General features: G+C 32.5%; 1 protein-coding gene and 1 pseudogene across 2 annotated transcripts in view; one reads left to right on the forward strand and one right to left on the reverse strand.

The window, feature by feature from the left end:
• The window catches only part of PCDH15 (protocadherin related 15), a 730119-nt gene that overhangs the window by 270444 nt on the left and 437330 nt on the right, over positions 1-22345 (reverse strand). For both annotated transcript variants that reach the window (XM_039871826.1, XM_039871827.1), the window contains exons 10-11: positions 15422-15534; positions 1172-1378 (exon numbers count right to left, since the gene is read on the reverse strand). In XM_039871826.1, the coding sequence (XP_039727760.1) occupies positions 1172-1378; positions 15422-15534 (320 nt within the window). The remainder of the gene's footprint in view (positions 1-1171; positions 1379-15421; positions 15535-22345) is intronic.
• On the forward strand, positions 4996-5114 carry LOC120609785 (uncharacterized; annotated as a pseudogene).

Here is a 22345-nt window from a genome sequence, read left to right on the forward strand (position 1 = left end):
TAGAGCTATGCTGTCCATTTAGTGACATCCGACTATTTAAATTTAAATCAATTAAAATTAAACAAAATGTTAAAATTATGTTTTCAATCTAGCTACTTTTCAGGTGCTCCATATCTATATATGCTGCCATCTATTGGACAGAGTAGCTACAGAACATTTTCATCATCACAAGAAGTTTTATTGAAGAAGAAATTGCTGAGTTAAGACTTTTCAAGTTGCAAGTGACAGAAATCAAACTTAAAGTACATTTTGGAAAAAAAAATGTGTTAGAAAATGCTATAGTGGATCATAGAATCAAAGAAAAATATTTAGGATTAGTATATCTTTTGGGACCTCAACACCTAAAAAACAGGAACCCACTAGGACACTTCTCTGTGTGGCTGTCAAGCTCTATTCTCTTCTACTGATAATGGGTGTTCTTCATGATGTCAGCAAAAAGTTGGCTACCGTGGCTTCAGATTTACTTCCACTTCTTTATTATATGATGCCAAAATCTTCCAGCTCCATTTTTTCCCCCTGTCATTTCCCAGGAGGACTCTGACTGGCCTGGTATAGATTTTTTTGTCCACTCTTCATAGACTCACACTCGCAAGGATGTAAAATAATCTGATCTGCCCAGTTAGGACCACATCCCACTCATTTGGCTAGAGTCAGCACTGGAAAAACAGAGGACAATGATGCGAGGAGTGGAGGAGTGTTCTCATCAGCATAGCCACTGGCAGAAGTGTAAGCAGTTCAATTGCCCTAAATGCTTTTTCTTTAATAATGTACCATCAGAAAAGTCCCCCAAATCCCATTCCGGGGTTGCTGTCATAAATTTTTTATACTCATTGTTTAATGCCATCATTTTTCCCTATCAGCAATTACATAAGAAATGTTTTCACCCATATTAATAAATAAGATTGCCTTAGTAATTTAGCTAACCATAAGTGAAGCATTCATTTTCTTCCTTATATTGAATATCTGTAAACTAAAAAAGAACAGTTGCTGAATTCAAACATATTTTTAAAAATAATATACTTAATATGGAATTACATTGCTATGCTGACTTATTATACTGATTTTTTTCTCTATTCTATAGCTGATATAATCATGTCTTTGTAATATTTTCTACTGATATAAAAATAAGAGATTGTTAACAAAACAAGAGCAAAACTTATATTTTACTTACATCTTCAATATCCTTGTCCAGAGCCACAATTCTCAGAGGAGTAGTCAAATTTAGACTGTCAGAAATAGTTGCTCCCACTGGGGCAGACTCCAGGATATAGCCTTGATAACTGGGCATTGTGAAATATGGGCTCTGATTGTTTTCATCCAGTATTTCAATATGTAGGCTGGCAAAGGCTGGAAGAGGATGTCCGTTGTCCTGTTCAGCCTAGAAAAGAATTAAAAAGCGTAAAAAATTATGTTACTCTATGTCAATTATAATTGAAAAAATAAAAATATAACAAATTTAAAAAATTATGTTATGAGACAACTTTGAAGTGTAACTTTTCATACTATCTATAGGGAATCTCTTTGAACTGGGATCATTACAGAAAGAAGGAATGCTTCAAAGTTAGAGGGACTTAAGAAACAAATGAGGAAATGGAAGTCCAGACAGATTTCATCTGATTTTTGGTCTCCTGTCCTCAAACCCAGTGAATTATATTTTTAAAATAATAATAATTACTACTATGAAATATTATAGCTGTCACTACATATTGTTAAAAGAGATAACTGTGCTTAACTACAGTTAGACGGAAAATTGAGAAGTAAGGATATATGAGTGAATTGTTGATAAAATGTTTAAATAACAGAGAAAGAGATTCATAACTCAAAGTCTTATCCTTATTTTTGTCTCTTCCAGATCTTCTCATTCCACACTAATAATTAAATACCCAAATAACTCAGAATTCTATATAAAATTAATAGATTAAGAGTACATTTGAAAAGTCCTCAAAAGCATCATATAAGAAACATGGTTAATTTCAATGAACTATTTTTAATACTTATAGAATTTCAAATATATTCAACCAGAAATATGTTATTCAGGTAAAATTAATATTTATGTATTAGGAATATGTTTTTCTTGTTTTTTTCCTATTTAGTGTTTTTTTTTTTTTTTTAAATCATGACAATTTATCTATCCAATAAATTTTCTTAGGGAATCTCCATATGGTCATGTTGTAAATAGAGAAACACCAACCCTAATTTTCTGGGGTTTTTTTGTTTTTGTTTTTTAAATGTATCCTCTATTATAGCAATCCAAAAGTTTTATTAAAGGGAAGATTTCATTACAATTAATTTCTAAAAAATATTCCCAAACTTTAGGAGAAATCATTGACATAAGTCAATAGCATATGCTTTTACTGAAATAGATCCAAATTCTCTGTCATAAATTTTTATTGATATGTTTATTCCATTGTTGCAATAGCTGTATTTTGAAATTAATTCAATGTAAAAGTTAAATACTTTATATTAAATTCTGAAGTGTTTTTCTAGAAGAAATAGTGGCATTTTGGCTATGAAAGTTTACAAGTATTTCAAATAGATATCTCTGATTGTTCAATCCAGAAACAAGAACTTGGGCCTCTAGAAGATAATTTTGTACTTTCTTCTAATTTTAATTTAACATTTTCATCAATTAAGAGAGTAGGTAACAAATCAAAGTGATGATGATACTGGTGACTTTGAACCAAGAAACATCACAACATATTATCACTTGTATTATTAATATTTAAGATATTTTGAAATCATTTATGCAATTTATTAATTTGAAATTATGGTAATTAATAAACTCATTGTGAAATAATATTATATAAAGTACGGATTTTTAAAAACAAATCTTTGTTTTTTAGTATTTTGATAACTATTTCAATACGTCAGATTTCCATTGTAAGGCTGTATATAGTTTATTTTATTCACTTAGGAGCAGATTATCAAAGTGGTCCATGGCCACTTTAATACCATTGTCCATAGTGCAGGGCAGGGTATCAGAAAATGTTTATGATACCCTGCCCTGCACTATGGACAATGGTATTAAAATAATGTGTAGCCTTTTCAGAAATTATGTATTCTTCTTCACACATAACAATATGTGCTCCTGACACCATCAGGATGGGTAAGCTCTTTCTGTATCCAGCGGCTGTGATTAACCTGTGCTGAGCTGTGGATATTCTGCTAAGAGTTCCCTCTGTGGCATACAGTAGGCTTTTTGGAAACAGCTGATCAGGACAAGAGGTACAGTCTATGATGAGAAAAGATCACTTTTCTCTGGATGAAATTAATTGGTCTAAATGGGATTCTGACCCAACAACCTTGATCTGATTACCTCAGGAGCAATTCACACACTCAGGTGGTTCTGAACAGGACTTTTCTCTCTCTCTCTCTCTTTATTTTGTTTCTAATTACTCTAAAAGCCATTATGTCACATCCTGGACATAATAATAATGCTTTGAAAAGCCACAAAATTAGTTTGTCCCCTTCCCCCAAAGAACACACACAAACACATAATTTATGGATGAGAGAGGAAAACAAAAAGCAAAATTCTCTAACAATGAAAGAAACATATTTTACATTCAGCTCATATGTTGTTAATTTTTAGTGCCAGCTGTGAAGCCAGGGAAATCATGTATTATTTGCATTATGAAATCAAAATGATCCAATGAAAAAAGAAATAAAACTTAAATTAGATCTATGAAAACAATTTAATTCCCCAAATCTTTAAAAACAACTTGCAAAAGTTCCGTCTGTTGTTACCCTAACAGTTTGTTGCTAATATGACTAATATTTTTGGTTCGCTACTACATAGTCTGTCCTATTTGAAGGTTTCAGAGGTGCTAACTAGATATTTATCTCCAAAGTCCACATTCTTAACCTCTATGCTATTTTGCCTCTCTAAATGTGAAAACATATACTTTTGTATTGATGAGGAAGCAAAAAAGGTTAGTTTTATGTTCAAGGCCACATTACATATGAGCAGTAGACAGATTAGGGCCCAGAGTCAGGTCTTCTAATTTATGAGAGGCTACACAGGGAAATTCACCACCAGTTTCTCTAATTTAGAGAATGCAAATGAATATACAACTGTAAGTTAATAAGAGAGATTAGTGGCAGGAAAGAATATTAATAACATAGATATCCAAATTTGATAAGATTTAAATATGGCACTAAAAATGAATTAACATTATACTTTTCCCTTTAGGGGCCCCGTGCATCAAATTTTTCATCCAATACTCTTCTTCTACATAATATAAATTGAAATTCTCAAAAATCAGATTTATTTTGTTCCAGTGTAATCACCAGTGAATACATACAAAAAAGCAGGTCAATTGAAACAGGTAGCATTTTAAAAAAAAAATCATTCTATAAGATGACGTTATTTATATCTATAGAGTCTGTAGTTAGAAGTTAAACATCATATTTAAAAGCCAGATTTTGTTTTGAAAATTTCCAGGCATAAGCCTCATTTTCAGTAATGAGACCCAAGTAAAACTAAAGCCAAACAAGCAGAAGTATAAAAAATATATATTGAAAGAGACAACTACTCCATTTTCAATATTAAAATAACCAAACATTGATAATCTCTTAGCTCCTTGCACCAGAGAACTAAGAATACAGAATAACGTTTTTCCTGCTGTCTGGTGGCAAGCAATTTAACAAATTCCACAATCTCCAATATGAAGTCTGTCAAGTAGATGTAATAATTTAGGGGGAAAAAATAATATGGGGCAGATTATCAAGACATTTAAATAAATGCTAGAGAAAAAACAAAGAAACCATTTTTACCTAGAAAGTCAGGAATTACTTATTGTGCATCTACACCGCCCACTTTTATCATTTTACTCCTCACAGTTTTTCCTAACTCCACTTCAGTCAGGCTTTTGTGCCACCATTCAAATACAGCTGTTCTTATCAAAATCACCTGTGACTCCTACATTGCTGAAAGCAGTATATATATTCATTTCTTATCTCTCCTGATCTATCTTCAGCATTTAAAACATTATCTATGTCTATGGCCATGCCACTCTGAACAAGCCCGATCCCGTCTGATCTCGGAAGCTAAGCAGGCTTGGGCCTGGTTAGTACTTGGATGGGACACCACCTAGGAAGACCAGGTGCTGTAGGTGTAAAAAATAAAAAAATAAGAGATTGTAAGCTGACAAGGTCCTTGCAATCTGTAAGGCCAACCAAGGGTTGCCTTGCATAAAACAAACAAACAAACAAACAAAAACATTATTCACTAGCCTTTCATGATCACATTTTCTCTTGGATTTCTTCCAGTGTTACTATCCATTATTCTCATTCTCATTTGCTGATTTCTACTTTTATCCCCAACTTCTTAAAATTGGAGTGGCCTTAGTCAAGTCTCAGTTGTCTTCTCTTCTTACTCACTTCTTTGCTCATCTCATCTAATCTCGTGGCCTTAAAAATTTCAATAACATAATGACTCCCAAGTTTTATCTCCTCTGAATTCCAATCTATATCCAATTGTGTACATAACAACTCTGCTTGGGTATCAAGTATAACCTCTGCAAAAATAAAATTCTCATCATCACCACCACAAACGGTCTTTTTCACTTTAATAGCAGCTCCATACTTTCAGTTACTCAGACCAAGAACCTGGAGGTCACCTGTACTCCTTGCTTCATTTTATACTTTATATCTAATCTATAGAGATATTTTATTGAATATAATTTTAAAATATATGCAGAATCAAACAACTTTTCACCTCTTCCATCGTTACCACCTTCATCCTGCCTATCATTTTCACCTGGATTATCCATCAGCTTCTACCTTGCCAATAGCCTGTTCCCTAATTGCAATCAGTATTTTCATTAAAAAATAGCCAGATCATTTTACTTCTCTCGTTAAAAGCCTTCATTAATTATGAATTTGTCTCAGGCCCCATGGTTCTGATCTCTTCTTTTACCATATTACTCTCCTCACTCAATATGCTCTGTCCTTTTCCTGGACATCACGCCCATTGCTATCCTTCTCTTAAGTAAAACCTTCCATACGTAAAGGACAAAATTTCTCAAAATTGCCCCTCCTACTTAAGTACAGGCTGCTTATTCACCTTTATTGGAGATTGACTCTGAAAACTGGAAGGTCTACCCAGCTACCCAAGGTTCATGGAGATCCATTTATCCCTTTATTTCCAATTCTAAGTTCAGCTCTCAAGTAGATAATGAAGAGCGTTTGCTCTTGAAAATTTTGCTGGATGGCTAAATTTATACTTCTGTTTTATTTTTGATTAGAAATTAGATTCACTTAACATTTTTCCTAATCACTTTAGATTGTTAAAATTAGTTAAGCTTTCAACTAACATTTATTGCATTCATGATGTTATTAGTTTATAACTTTCAAGTATGGGGCATTTAGACATGTTTGCCATAGAACTCAAACATAAATTACTTGGCCTATATTTGGAAGCAAATGTTCATACAATTTCAAAAATTTCCTTGTATGAAAACAATACAAATGGAAAATGTTTGATTGTGGAACATATACCTCCTAAGTTAGCTGCAATAAAACACAAACAACAAAACAGGGGGATGCATAAAATTTTTAAGATTCTGATTACAAACATGATACTTTAATCCAATTATTTAATTTCCTTTAAAAACTTACAAAAGTAAGAGTTCCAGTCAAGACAGTAGAGCAGGGAAATGCGCTCACTTCCTCCCATTACCACATACAAATTATAACTAAACTATGTAAGAAGCATTACTGAAAATAGCCTGAAGCCTATCTGAACAGAAGTCCTATAACTAAGGATACACAAAAGAAGCCATTCGAGACTGAGAGGACGGATAGAGACATGTAACATGTTGGTCTCACATCCAGATTGAAAGAAATATCTCAGCTGTGGAGGTTTCCCCTGAGGAGCAAGGAGTCCCAGACCTACAACACACTCCCAAGCCCAGAGTTCCAGTGCAGGAAAGAGAAGTCCCCATAACTTCTGGCTGTGAAAACCAGCAGGGATTGTGCCAAAGTGGGACAGAAGGCTTCTGGAGTCTCTGGCATACCTCTTAAAGGGCTTATCCACAAACTTACTTGCTCTGACTCATTCGTTCTGAGCTCGGAGCAGCATCTTGGAAACCCATCAGGGACATATGAAAAAGAACTGAATTGTCTGGCTTAAGGGAGGGGGCTGGCAGGGCAGCTTTCTCCCAGACAGAAGTGCTGGCAGAATCCATTGTTCCTTTGTTAAGCCCAACCCTCACTCAGCTTGCATGAACAGGTGGGCAACACGTTTGAGTTTCCATCAACCTATTAGCACCATTTGCCCAATCCTGGTGATTACCTGAGATCCCACCCACACAATTTTCACCCAACCCACTTCCAATGGCTGTTCCATAGACATGGCCTGTCTTGGCTCATGCAGCAGACTTTCCTAAAATCTCTTAAATGTTCACCAACTTCAAATGAGCAGCATCTTGGCATGCCCTATACCTCTTGCTAAACAGCCCCAAGCCCAGCACTAGTGGCAGCTGGTCTCAGTTCCCAGGCCAGCCTCTCAAAGGTACCTCCAAGACCAACATAAGTGGCAACTATCTGCAGATCACTTTGTAGCTCATACCAAGTGGCCTCATGCAGGGGACAGGGTGTAGTTGATTTTGGCTTGTACCAAACACCCTAGCAAGAGTCCTCAGGGGCCAGCTTGACCCTTTCTATAAAATTATATTTCCTTAAAACCTACAAGGACTTCCTATATTAAACTTTAATACTCTAAAAATTAAGGAATGCATAATGAATCTGACAGAAAGCCTATTTATGAGTTACTAAAAAAAGATGTGAGAATTTATAAAATCATACAATAATTTATCAAATAAAATACAATGAATTGTTTTGAATATCATACTACTGAATTGTTTATAATATCTTAAATACAGCAAAAAAATACATTTTTGGTTGTAAAGAAATACATTTTCGGTTTGACCAAAATATATATATATAGACAGAATATAGACAACATACTCCCCAAAAGAGTTTATGATATGACAAAAAAAATTATATTGACTAATTGACACACTTCCCTTCTAAGGAACATTTTTAATAAAGTGAAGTATATTTTATTTCCACTTGAAGTAAGAATTTGCCCATTGTTTTTATAATGTATTGCAATGAAAACATGAATTCTCAAAGCTTTTGTATACCTTTCAATAATAAAAATCTTGTCCTTTGTTTAGAGTTTGAGATATGAACTGACACTAGAATGACTAAAGCAATTTTGAATGCTTTAAAGAAGAAAACCTCAATTTCTCTGGGAAAGACTACAGAATCACAAAACTCTCTCTAATCACAGATACGTCATTCTATTTGGTTGGTGTTTTAAACATGAGAATCATCTTGGCTATAAATGCCAAGGCCAGCCAGAGACAAAATTATAATAATGATGAGGTAGTAATTTCTTTTCCTGGAATGCTTCTAATCATGTTTATTGCACCTTATTTTGTCCTGCCCTTTGCTTTCCCATCCAGCAAAGGCCTATTCTGGATTCTGATCCCATTCCCATAGTTTTCTCCAAACTAGAAGAAAATATCTCTAAAGTGCCTTATGTAAATTGATCGATTGGAATAATCTATCCAACAATATCCAAAAAAATAAATTCTTTAAGTAGGTTATTTTTCAGAGCCTGGAAGGTAATAGGAGTTTAATATTTCTCTTATGTTCCAGGCTGTTCTTGAGAAAAATAATAGTAGTTAGCCCTATTTAGCTTACAAGTTTTTAGATATGCCCTATTTAGTTTTAGTTTTCTATACAACAACCAAGAAGCTTATGAAGAAAGATTACTTGGGAACAATCGTATATAGGGGGCAAGTAGTTTATGTGTGTGAAGGGTGTGTAGTGGGAAGATATGACAAGGACTGCTCAGAAAATGGCTTTTGTTTGAACATTTTACAATATTTAGACCTAATATTTAACTCCTATAATGACCTTTGCAGATAAGAGGACCTTGCCAAAATCAAGGTACTGTGGTGAGAATGGATAAATCGCTTTTCCTTTTCCAAGCAGCTGCAGGTCTTTTCTTCCTTGTGATGAAGAAAAGAGTGCAAGTAAAATGTCACCTCGGTGTATCTTTTGTCAGCTTGTATATTTGGACAGTCGCTCTATTCCATGGCTATATTCTATTTCTGTTCTGATTAACCCAGATGGATGAGTAACAGTATGAGATAAGAAGACACTTAATATTCTTTCCTTTTATTTATTTCCATAATTGGCATAATATTCAAGTAATCCAACCTAGTACTTAGAAATTTTAGAAATGTGGACAACCAGAATGAAATAATATAGAGTGTTCTTTTTAAGGAAATAAAAATAATGTTTACATGCAATCTAAAAGATTTTATAAAACAGAACATAAAATTAAAATAGAAGGAAAACATTTAGAAAATGTGTCAAATACGACCATGGATTTCCGAAAGTGTTATTCATCCAGATCTTGAAGGGATTGTTATTTTATTATTAATTAGAATTAATGCTTAAAATTTCTGTGGGATGTTTTTCTCTAAATTGTATAAAGGATTTTCTCTCTTAATGGATTCAAACTTCTTTACCTTACAGATCTGGCTATTGGGGCAGAGGAAATGAGCTTCTTCTTTGTTGACCTGCTGAACTAAGGTGTGGGGTATGTGTGTGTTTCATTCTTTCAAGAGGAATCCACAATAGAGAGAGGAGTACATTACTAAATATTTCCAGAATTATGAAAGTATGTCATCCATAGCATTTGTCTTGCTTCTTGTGGCTGGACTATATCAGCTCTGATATTTTTTTTCCTCCCCTAACTCTGGCTCACTGAAGGCTCCTATTCAATCTTTCCTAAAGGAAATATTCCTGCCTTTCTTCTCTCCTCTTTATTTCTTTTTCTTTTCTTTTTTTCTTTTTTCTTTTTTCTTTTTTTACAAATTGGCAATACTCACACTACAGCAGAAAGAATAGTAACTTATATTTCACAAAGTCTTTAACAGAGTTAATGAATTTGATAGTTCTTTCATTATCATGGGATATGCCATCTCTTTTATTTTAGAAGAGATGACTAATGATCTGTGACTTGTTACTCTGTCCAACTGCCCCTGATACCTGTGATCTTTCATATCTACAAAGTTCTCAGTTGGAAATTCATGTAGGGGGGCAAATTGTCAAATGGCTTCATGACAATATGGAGCATAATAACCATCATTTATTTATTTATTTATTTATTTATTTATTTATTTATTTATTTATTTAGGCGTTACTCTGTTGGTGATGTGGGGAGATAGGAAGGATGCAAGGAAAACAGGCTAAAGTTTAAGAGATGTATGTGTGATGATGGGCAGCCATGAGGATGATAACTAGAGAACTGCAGTGAACATGGAGAATGGAGAGAGATTCAAGAGAAATTCCAGAGGTATCTGGAAAGGACTTGAAATGTGACTGAATAGGGACATATGAGACAGATACCTAAAAGGAACTGGGAGCTCCCAGTTTGGATGACTGGCTGATTGCAATATTATTAATTGAAAGAAAGAAGGCTTAAGGTTTTTAAAGGACATATATAGTTTACCACATTCTTAATTTGATGCAATTGCTTAATACTTAAAGTAGTTATACAAGCAGTAATTAGAAATACGAATGTTGAATTCAGAAAGGAAATAATTCTGAAAGCATAATTTCCATACTTGTGATTTCCTTGAGGCAGAGCTTTCATAGATTTCTGCCTTCTCAACAGAGAGCAAAATGTCAGGCACCTAAAAACTCTCAGAAAAAACTGGCAAACTGAAAACTAACAAATGCCATATGCCTTAAAAACAGTGAACCTGAGCTTTCCATTGAATCCCTGTGAAGTAAGTATAATTGAGATTATTATTCAAATAGAAGCTAAATATTTTCTAGTATTGTGGCGTTAGAGATTCATGCATATGATCAAGGGTTGTAGTAGCTGTTCTCTTAGGCTTCAATCATTCTCAGATGCTGTTGTCCTTTGTCTCTCAAGTTAAAGCAAAGTAAATTGCCAGGAGAACTGGCACATGGCACTAATATTTAATCACTAGTTTCGATTCTGTGGCTCATTTTCTATGTTGAATATATATACATTTTTTTTAGAAAAAAAGAGAATTGTATTAAAATGCACTCATACATGGCTTTACACCATGCCTTACCATAGGTCTGGCATTTTTTTCCAGAGATTGAATTTATCTATGAAGTTCATTGTATCTTTATTCTGGACAGAGACATAAATAAAATTGTATAAAATGCATACACTTTCAAATGTATATATTTAAATACAATTAAAATGTAGGTAACCAAATCCAGCAGCCTTATAATATTTGCTGTACCAGAAAACAATTACAACAAATATTTATTGAGTACCTTCTATGTACTACACATGCATAAAGGTAGGGGCTTGGGCCACAGTGTAAAGAAATACATTACAATCTTCCCTCCTCTAAAGGTCCAGAGGAAATAAACAGGCAAACTAAATATAGAAGTCAGAGCAACCACAGGGAGGAGCAGGATGCGAGGAGGGGCTTCCATTCAGTGGCCACATCCTTTCATAGAAAGTATCCTTTTAGCATCTGCAGCATCAACAAATCATGAATGTGAATTGCATTGTTGATAAGGAAAGGAAGGAATGATTCAGGAAGAGGGAGAGCATCTGTAAATATCTGGAAGCCAGAAAGAGTATGGCGACTTTAGGGCCCTGCAAGTCCTCTCTTACGGCTAGAATAGAAAGTATGCAGAATGACTGATGAGAGCTAAGGTTTAATGTGGCCATGATGTTGGAAAGAAAAGAAGTTAAAGGTTAGCCTGATGGACAATATGAGTAGGTGAATGAGAAACAAGAGGAAAATCAAAAAGATCATAATACAATGATGCTTATGATATCATTGTGACCCTTGCTATAGTTGTTTATCAAAAAGATTTAGATATAAAATACAATTATGTTTGAGCAACTGAGAGACAGTGATTCATAATAATTTATCCATTTAATCTTTGTATTAGGTTCCCAGAGTATAAAATATATCAACTAATAACATTTTTAATAAATACTACACTTATAATAATTAAGGTGAATTTTCTGGGCTTTGTTATAGACACTCCATGCATGATCTAATTCATTATTATCTAGAATCGAAAATGTGATTTCCCATTTCTATATCACAGTTGTTTTTTGCTTTACAACTATGGTGATCACATAACTGTTTATCTAAAATGGGGCATTTTTGAGAGTAAAGAAATATTACGAATAATTATACAAGGCCAAGAGGCATAAATATCAACTCTAGTGGGCAAACTAAATGCTGAGTCTTATTTAAAATGTGCATTTTATTTTAAAGTTGTAATTAAGTGATTACAATTATTTAAAATTTGGAATAATGATTGATATGAATCATTTTTCCTCTTTTAATTGACGTTTTAAAAATTTATATTCTAAAGTTGGTGAACTACTCCATTTTGTCTTTCGAGCTTCACTTTTATATTTTTATTTGTCAGTCTAGTGAATAAATCACTGGCAGAAATAGATAAAATGAAAATGATAAATTTCTAATTCATGACAATCACCAGTGGTTTAATGTGCATATAGCTTTTCAAAGCAGAATTAACTCTTCTTCAAAGTTTAAGAGAAGATACTTCATTTTATTTTTCCTTAGCTTTCGATACAGAAATTGAGATCGAGTCCAATAAAATCTTTTATGGCCAATGAAAAATGAAGCATTATTAAAATAAGAAAAAGGGAAGAGGGTGAAAAGCTTACTACAGAAGAGAACTGCCAGATCGTAGCATTTCAATGGACCCCTATACAAAGCCACAATATTAAGCTATTATTCAAGCAGGTGACACATTATCATTCTTAAAGATTGATATCTTTGCTTATTATCCTCTTGACAGCACACAAAATGCAAAATTTTAATCTAATAATGTCTGTAGAAACTTTTATTAATAATATAAGGTATTATTAAAAATAAAAAAAATATGTCCTATTTTAACTGATTTTTGTTTCTATAATTGATGGACTGTTTCACTGTAACCAGGTTATATTAGGACACCTGACTTTGATAATAAAGGAAAATAATGAATTTCAGGTTTCAAATGAGGCAGGTTTGAAACAGTGCTTTGTCAAGGTTTCTAATTCCCACTGAGTGAAGCACCACATGGCTCCAGGTAGATAGACAGTAGACAATGGGTACACATTTTTGAGTTTTATATCACCCTATGATTAAAAAAAAATGATGTAGTCGATGCATGAAGATGAATCTCATGTGTGACCATTATAAACAAATGGTAAAAGGAATCTTTCTTTGTTAAATGACTCCAATGCCCTTATTGAATAAAATCCAAAGAAACTGGTCTGGCTCCATACCTCATTACCCTGTTAACTGCTTCTAGCTGCTATATCATGCCTCCAAAAATTTACTTCTGCTCTTCCTTATGTTCAAACATATTTCCCACTTTTATTCATTGGCCAAACCTTCTAATATAGCAAAATTTAACTTGGGGAAATCACCAGAAATCTTCCCTGAGTCCCCAGATTAATTTAAATGTGCCTGTTCTGCGCTTCACCAGCACTTGTTATATGTTCTTCTGTTAGCAGTCAACGTGTTATATTTGATTTATCGGCTTATATAACTCTTTCCCATTCTAGACTACAAATTGCATAATGACAGAGGAACACTAAATAAACACAGGATCTGGTATGTATAATATAATTGGTGCTAATAAAATATTCCCTAATTTGCAGTAAAATTAAATCCACGTCTATATATTGCTTACAGTAGCATTGACAGATAGTTAATCCAGACAACCTATTATTTCTAAGCAAATGCATCTTGGTGAAGTGAAAAGAGCACAGCTTTAGTTTAGATGAAAATCTAAATTTAAATCTGAGTTTTGCTGCTTATTAATAATGTAACTCTGAGCCAATCACCCTTTCTGAGCTTTAGTGTTCACATTTGTGCTAATTAGCATACTACTAAGGTTATGGCTATAATTTAATGAAAAAATATACATAAAACACCTTGTACAATATACATTCTCAGTAAGCTTCCTTCCTTACTTCCTTTTTCTTTCCACTTTTAAATTTTAAAAAATATTCCGTAAGTTTAATTTAAAGAAAAGTTTTTCTATAGCTTTTTAAAAATGAAATATAACTTTTCTTGAGATAAATGAGAATTTATTTGCTACAATATTTGCTTTTAATAATTTAATTTTTCAAACAAGGCAGAGAGAGACATAAATATTTGATTACAAAGTTTCTACAATTTATAAAACTTTGGTTTGAATTAGTTCCTGATTTTTTGGACTATACTTATATATCTTTTTATAATAAGCCCATTCGCGACATGGCTTTGGTTCTTAAATTATTCCCTTATTTGCACCCCTCCATTTGATTAGTGCAGGACTAATTTACTCTATATATCAAATGCTTGCTGAAATAGAGGAAGGATAGCTCTCTTTCACAAAATCTCAGTGAATGATTGAGGGCTGGATATCTTTCATCTTCACAGAAGTTTTTGGAAAGTTTCCATTCACCACCAGAAATCAGGTTCAGTTGTGACCATTTGAAAAATATATCTGTGTTATTTGCAAGAAGTAAAAGCCAAAAGTGGAAATGAAAAAGATTCCCATGATCTATAGCTCTTTTTTTTTGTATGTGTAGATATGAAAAAGTTATATAATACACACTCAACATACTGTGCCCTTTCTAATGTCCTTTTACTCTGAATGCCCTTCTCCCATCCCTCATCACTACTCTTCCTTCAGTTCCAAGCTCAAATCTTATCTTCTTAATGAAGTCTATCAGAATTAATTGACAGATAATGCAGGTTTCCATAATACCTTTTACATTTATTATTATTTAAAAAAAAAAACATTATAATGCTAATTGAATTACCCTAGCTTTGAAATTTTTCCCCTAGCTTTGAAAAATTTTCCCAGCTTTGAAATATTTTCCAGTCGAGGATCATCTTTCAAAATTAAAAAAAAGACATATAAAAATTTCTGGACAAGCAAGATATTTTCTTTTTCTTTTTATGTTAGAAAGAGCAACAACATTTAAAAAAGAATACATTATTAAAATAAAATTATAAATCTATGCATCTTTAAATATATTCATTAGTTAAGCTTTTGCAGATAAAATTCCTTTTAGCGAAAAAGATGAACTATTAGAAGATGTAATAAAGAATAGAATTCAGAATTATATACATTAGATTAGGGCACTTATTACATACAAAATATTCAGTATTTGAATCACATTGTAATATAAGTTTATTTTAAAGAAAAGCAATGATGTAGTAAAATTGCTGCACTTCACTTTTATAGTGGAAAATTGACTAATTGCTGTCCAAATTAATTTTAATTTTTATAACATTAAAGTATCTACAGTAGCCTCTACAGTTTTCTTTGATTAGCAGTTATAAATACAAGGAAGTAAGAAATTAGTTTACTTTACCTTAATGACCAAATCAAATTTCTGGTGAAAATCTCTGTTTACTGGCTCCAGGAGACTAAGTTCTGCAGTCCTAGGATGCATATGGAAAAATCGTGGGTAATCCTCAGGAGTCCCTGGAAGACATTGAGATTTCAGCATATAATTGAGAACAATTAGTAATATGTGTATCTGCTTTATCTATTTCCCTTCATTAACTGAGTGATAAAATCGCAATTTCGTTAGTAAATTAAGTTTCAAAATTATGCAGTCTAGGGAAAGCAGATGCAAATTTGGTATATAATTAATTTGTTTATAAGTAAAACGATGGAAAATGTGTCTTGTTTGGATGATTTTTCCAAATATATTTTATTAAGAGAGCTCTTTAATTATTTAAAACTTCATCACATGAAAAGAGGTATTAGGTGTGGAGAGAGCAAATTTTGAATTCTAAAATTGTATTTTAATGGTGCATAAATCTTAATTATAGCCTGCATGGTTTCTCAAAATATCTTGTAATAAACAATGAGTATTAATTTTTACCAAATATCAAGATGTTTGGAAATTAAAATGAGCATATTCTGTTCTAGCTGGGCAAATATTTTTCTCAAGTATCAAACTAACTACATCAATTATATTACATAAAAATATTTTAAAATATTACATAATATATTTTGATGATACTTTAATGTCTAAAGAGGATATTTCTTAAATGCAAGCATTTTAGTGAGTAGAAATATATTTGTTACAGAAATTTCCTTCAATTGTATCATTATTCTTTGTATACTGCAACATTATTTTTCCTAAAGTGAAGAAAAATAGACATCAAGTTATATAACTATAGAATAAACACATTTGGCCAAACAATAACCACAAGAATAAAACAGCATGGCTTCCAATTATTAAAGCTTACTCTGTGTAAATGCTTTATATAAGTAATCATCAATAATTCTGTAAATCATTCCTATTTTAAAGAGGAGGATTTGAGAGCTTTGATATATTAAATAATGTGTTTAAGGTCAGAGACAAAGTAACACAGAGTTTGCATTCAAATCTAGTTTTCCAGAAGCCAAAAATATCCCAAAATAAATTAATCGGTATTGCTCCTTGCTTTGACTCTGAGACCAAAAAGAAATTACCCTGGGTTAATGTGAGGGGCAGGGTCGGGAGGTGAAAAAATTACACCAATAAAATAGACTTGAAAATCCAGAAATAGTCAAAATTGCACATGAAAATTTAGCATATGATAAAGAAGTCATCTCAACACATTAGGGGAAAATGGATTTTTGAATTGAAGCATTTACCTAATAGGAGAGCCATAAAGAAAATAATAAAATTGCATCCATTCTTCATACAATACTAGAGTAAACCCCAAATGAAGAAGATATTCATGAACAATAAACAATAAAACAATATAAGTACTTGTTATAGATGAAAACATGAATAAATTCTACTCTAATGTGAGAGAAGGAATATCTTTCCTAACTATGGTTCAAAATCCAGAAGCAATAAATAAGATATAAATTTGATGACATTACAAAGTTATAAGGCAAGATGCAATAAACAAAGTAAAACCACAGTGACAAACTTGGGGAAATAGTTGCATTTAGATTAGAGACAAATCCCTAATCATATCCCTAATGTATGTAGATTTACGAATTTAAAAAAAAAAAAGATCAACTAAACATTAAAAATGAAAGGTTTGAGCTAGAAAATGAACAGATAGTTCACAGAAAGAGAAAGGCAAATGGCCCTTGAACATATACCAAGATGTTCATCTTTATATATAAGAATGATAAATTCAAATTAAAACCACACTGAAATTCCATTCCTTACTGTTAGATTAGCAATGGTCCCAGGTAGACACCATACTCCATTGGTGAGTCTATGAGAAAACAGGCACTTTCAAACATTTCTGGTGTTATTAAATGATTTTTATAAAACCTCTGATGGAGAATTTAGTATAACCTATAGTATTGGGAGATTCTGGGAAGTGTAGGAAGGCCAGGAATATATCTCTCTACCTACATAGAAATTCCATTGGTAGAACATGTCTGATATAAATATTTTGGAATTCTGGAGTCTACGGAAGTCTTGTAACTTCCAGGAGAGGGTTTAGACAATAAATTGTGATAAATTTCTGTCAGTTACAGCTCTCAGCACAGAAGTTACCCATTCCCCTCCCCTCAGCCCCTTCACAGGAAGCTCTTCACATGTTCCCAAAGCAGTTTCCTATGGAGAGCAGACTGTAAGCTGACAAGGTCCTTGCAGTCTGCAAGGGCAACCAAGGGTTGCCTCGCCTCCGCAAATTCTTCCTGAGAACAAGATGGTGCAAATGTAGCCACAGGCAGATAAACAAGTTGAAGGTCATGATAAAATGTGGCTTCGGAGAAGTAGAAGAAATAGTGTTGCTATGCCTAAGGGAAATTGCTTATGCCAGCAATAGTATGTTCTTGTAAAAAAGCAACTAGCAAAAATAAAACTGCACCACTTCTCCACCATCAGTAGACAGTGGACCTCCTGATCCCAGTTTTCCGTCTTCTTTCTTTTCTTAATCTCCCAACATTCCCACTCAGGTATATTTTCCAGAGTCACGCTGGACGTGGCAGGATTTACCATTTGCTGGATGCAGCAGTTTGCATACTGCTTGTGGGAATCAGGGTGGGCAAAAAGGACCCTGACCTCCAAATACCAGAGATCTATACTCTGATGAGTGCTTGTTGCTTCCACTTATGGAAGTGAAGGAAAGCATTATCGTCACACCTGGTATCTCCTTTTATTATTACAAGCCCCTTCCCCTCAGCTAAAGTAAATTCCAAGGGATTTAAAGGGCCAGCATCCTTTTATCACCCTCTTTTTTTTTTTCTTTTTCTTTTTTCTTTTTTCTTTTTGGAAGCCAGGCATTAAAAACATTCAAAAGCAACTATATGTGGGGGAGGTGGTGGATTAGAAAGTCACTGGACACATCTAGGAAAAAGCACAGACTCAAAATTCTTGAGACCTTAAGTTTACACCTGTAACCTTTTTAAGTTTACAACAATAAAAAAATGAACAAAAATAAGAACATTAAACACGAATATGTGGAAAAGTGGGAGAATTTGATTTTCAGACTTACCATGTTATTAAATTCAAATGTGCCATTTTCAACAACAGTGAAAAACCCCACAAGGTGTAGAAATAAACAGAAAAGTATGGCCCATTCAAAGAAAATACAAAATAAATCAACAGAAACTGCCCCTTAAAAACACTTAATGGATGAACTACTAGATGAAGACTTTAAAACAACTCTCTTAAAGATACTCAAAGAACTTAAGGAAGACATAGAGAAAGTCAATATAATTATTTATGAACAAAATGGAAATATCAATAAAAGTAAAGAAAACCTAAAAAGAAACTATAAAGAACTTCTAAAGCAAAAAGATATAATAATTGAAATGAAAAATTAACTAGAGAGGTTCAAAGGCAGAGTTGTGGTTGAGCTGGCAAAAGAAAGAATCAATGAACTCAAAGATAGGGCAATGGCAATTACTGAGTCTGGGCAGTAGAAAGAAAAAAAGATTGGACAGAGGTGAACAGTGCCTAATAGACCTGTGGGACACTATCAAGCAGACCAACATACATGTTGTTGGAGTCCCAGAAGAAGAGAAAGGGGCCGAGAGAATATTTTAAAAACTAATGGCTGAAAACTTTTGAAGTCTGATGAAATATATAAAAATAAACATCCATCAATGATATATGTAAGATGAATTTAAAAAGACTCACTCCAAGACACATTATAATCAAACTCAAAAGAGAAAGACAAAAAGAGAATCCAGAAAGCAGCTAGAGAGAAGGGACTCATCACACACCAAAAAATCTTAAATAAGATTATCAACATATTACTAAATAGAAACTTTCAAGCTCAAAGGCAGTGGGCCGATATATTCAAAGCACTAAAATAAATAAGCACCTGTCAAAAATAATCCTATATCTGTAGAATTGTCCTTTAAAAGTGCCAGAGAAATTAAGGCATTCTCAGATAAAAGACAATATGCTAAGTGAGATAAACTAGTCATAAGAAGACGAATGCTACATGAGGAATGGCACTTATATGAGATACTTAAAGTATTCATAATTATTGAGACAGAAAGTAGGATGTTAAATGTAATCTTCATGGTAAAGACAAAGAAAAATAGTTATAGAATATACACAAAAGAAAATAAGAAAGGCGTTTAAACATTTCACTACGAAAAATTAACAAAACACAAAAAACAGTAATGCAGGAAATGAGGAATAAAAAATTAATAAGACATGGAAAACAAAAAGCAAAATAAAGAAGTCCCTCCTTAATTACTTTAAATGTAAATGAATTAAACTCTCCAAAGACAAAGATTGGAGGAAAAAAAAAAAGAGATGCAACTATATGCTATCTACAAGAAACTCACTTTACATACAAAAACACAATGGATTGAAAGTGAAAGGCTGACGTATGCTACAGTATGGATGAACATTGAAGACAATATGCTAAGTGAGATAAACTAGTCATAAGAAGACAAATGCTACATGAGGAATGGCACTTATATGAGATACTTAAAGTATTCATAATTATTGAGACAGAAAGTAGAATGGTGGTTACCAGAGATTGTAGGAAAGAGGAAAATAGGAAATTATTGTTTAATGAGTATAAATTTTCAATTTTATAAGAAAAGAGTTTTAGACACAATATTATGAATGTATTTAACGCCACCGAACTATATACTTAAAAATGGTTAAGATGGTAAATTTTATGTTATGTGTATTTTACTACAATAAAAAAAAATGGCAAAATCATACTAGTATTTACTTTTTGACCTGGAAATTCTACTTTTAGGAAACTTTTACATTATAATAATATAAGTAACCACTTAAATATACCTCAATAGTGGTCTGGTTAAATAAATGGTAATATGTCCTCAAGTGGATATAATTCAAATGTAAAAGTAAACAATGGATATCTTTACTCTATAGAGTTATCTTTAAATATATTAAATGAGAAATTGATTTGGAAAAAGTACATATAGTATGTTAACCTCGAATATGAACATATATATGTAAAGATAAATCATAACATTAAAAAAAAGTTATATATGAGCAAGAGGGAATAAGTTGAGGGAATAGGCATTAAAGACAGATTTAATTAACTATGCTACTGTCTTTTATTTTGGAGCCATAGAAATATTATATACCATTATAAGACACTAACATTAAGGACATCTCAAAAATAAAAAAAGTGAAATATAGCACATCAATCTAAATATTTAGTTGTTGACATAGACACAAACAGAAAAGAACTGTCCTAGATAATTTTAAAAGATAGGAACTCGAGGTTGCATCCTTAGTAAAACATAGCCTAAGAACAAAAGAATTTACTAAAAAAAAATAACAAACTGTCTAAAATAATCATATTATTAGTATTGTTATTCTAAAATAGTTATGGAAGTGTTTTGCAATAAATGAGCAATTACATGGTATCTTAATTCTGTCATTCTCAGTGTTGAAAACTGGATTCTTGTCATAGAAAACTGAATTGCCATAGAAACTTATGGAAATTTGAGGCTATTCTCCAAGTTTTGACATTGTAGACATACAGGAATTTATGTTCAGTCTCTGTCAAATGTTACTGATGAATACACCTATAATTTCCTTTGGTAGAAGAAAAGCAATTATAATATATCTCCAGTTGATTTTAAATAAAAACCTTTGAGTGACCTCTGAATATTGAATACCTCACAAAAGCTATTATAAATGAAGTATAAAATGTCAAAGAACAGAAGTACATGTCTAAGTATAAGAACCCTAGAGATTCACTTAAATTCTCATTTTAAAAAATTTGATATTCATTCCATTTAATGAAACTACGCATATTTCATCAAAAATGTTGATTCTACCAAAACATCTCCAAAACTCTGGGGTTTCTCCATCAAGTTCTTGCCTTAATTTTTAATTTTGGAGTTAAAAATATTACAATTCCACTTCCCGGATAGTCAATTCATCTGCTACATCTTTTATATAACTAAAATGTTGTCAATAATCTTAACTATGTTTTCCTCTATGCTTTAAAAACATTTTTTTTGGTAACAAATTATCCCTAGGTTCAAATCTATATGATAGATACTACCTCTAACTTCTTATTATGTTCTCCCATTAGTTAAAAGCTTATCGTTTTTTTCCTTTAAGCTAGTACATTTTCTTTGTGTATCTTTGATAATTCTAACTGAAAACAGTAAGGTCTCTTTGTCCCAATTCCACATCTTTTCATATCACCTCAGGTCTAAGTCCATTGCCTTTGTAAACTTCTGTTTAAGCTCTTTCTGATGAATAATAAACTTTTTTTTTAATCCAAAATATTGACAAGTCTGTAACTCACCCTCCCTTGAAAAAAATCTCAAATTATCTTTTAATTGTCTCAAAAAATTACACTATTAGTAGCCAATTTTTGAACTTAGGAAAATTCTACAAAGATATGCCTGGGTTGCTTTTCTTATGCATTTTTATGGCAGTACTTCTAAGAGTGTACTTCTTGGTCTAGATGCATCAGAAAGACCAAAATCCTACCCCAGATTTTCTGAATGAGAATCTCTTGAAAAGGAAGGTCTGGAATGTGCACTTTGGATAATCTCAGGTGATTCTCATGCCCTGTAAAGTTCGAAAACCACCACTGTTGGGCAGATGAAATGTTCATATCTGTAATTTAAATATAAAAGAACTACAAAAGCCAGAAACTGATTTTTTCCTAATAGTACCACCATTTTTCTGACTAGGCAGGTTCAATTTTCCATACATTGACCAAGTAATTCTTTCTTGCCTATATCATTGTCATTCACTCCTACATGTTTCTTTTGTATAATTCTACTTTCTCCTTATTCAGAGCCTTCTTCTTTCATTCTTGGACCACTGTGATAGCCTCCTAAATCTTCTGACATTCCATTT

This window comes from Pteropus medius, unplaced genomic scaffold, assembly GCF_902729225.1.
Source record: "Pteropus medius unplaced genomic scaffold, Ma_sr-lr_union100, whole genome shotgun sequence".
NCBI classification, from domain to species: Eukaryota; Metazoa; Chordata; class Mammalia; order Chiroptera; family Pteropodidae; genus Pteropus; species Pteropus medius.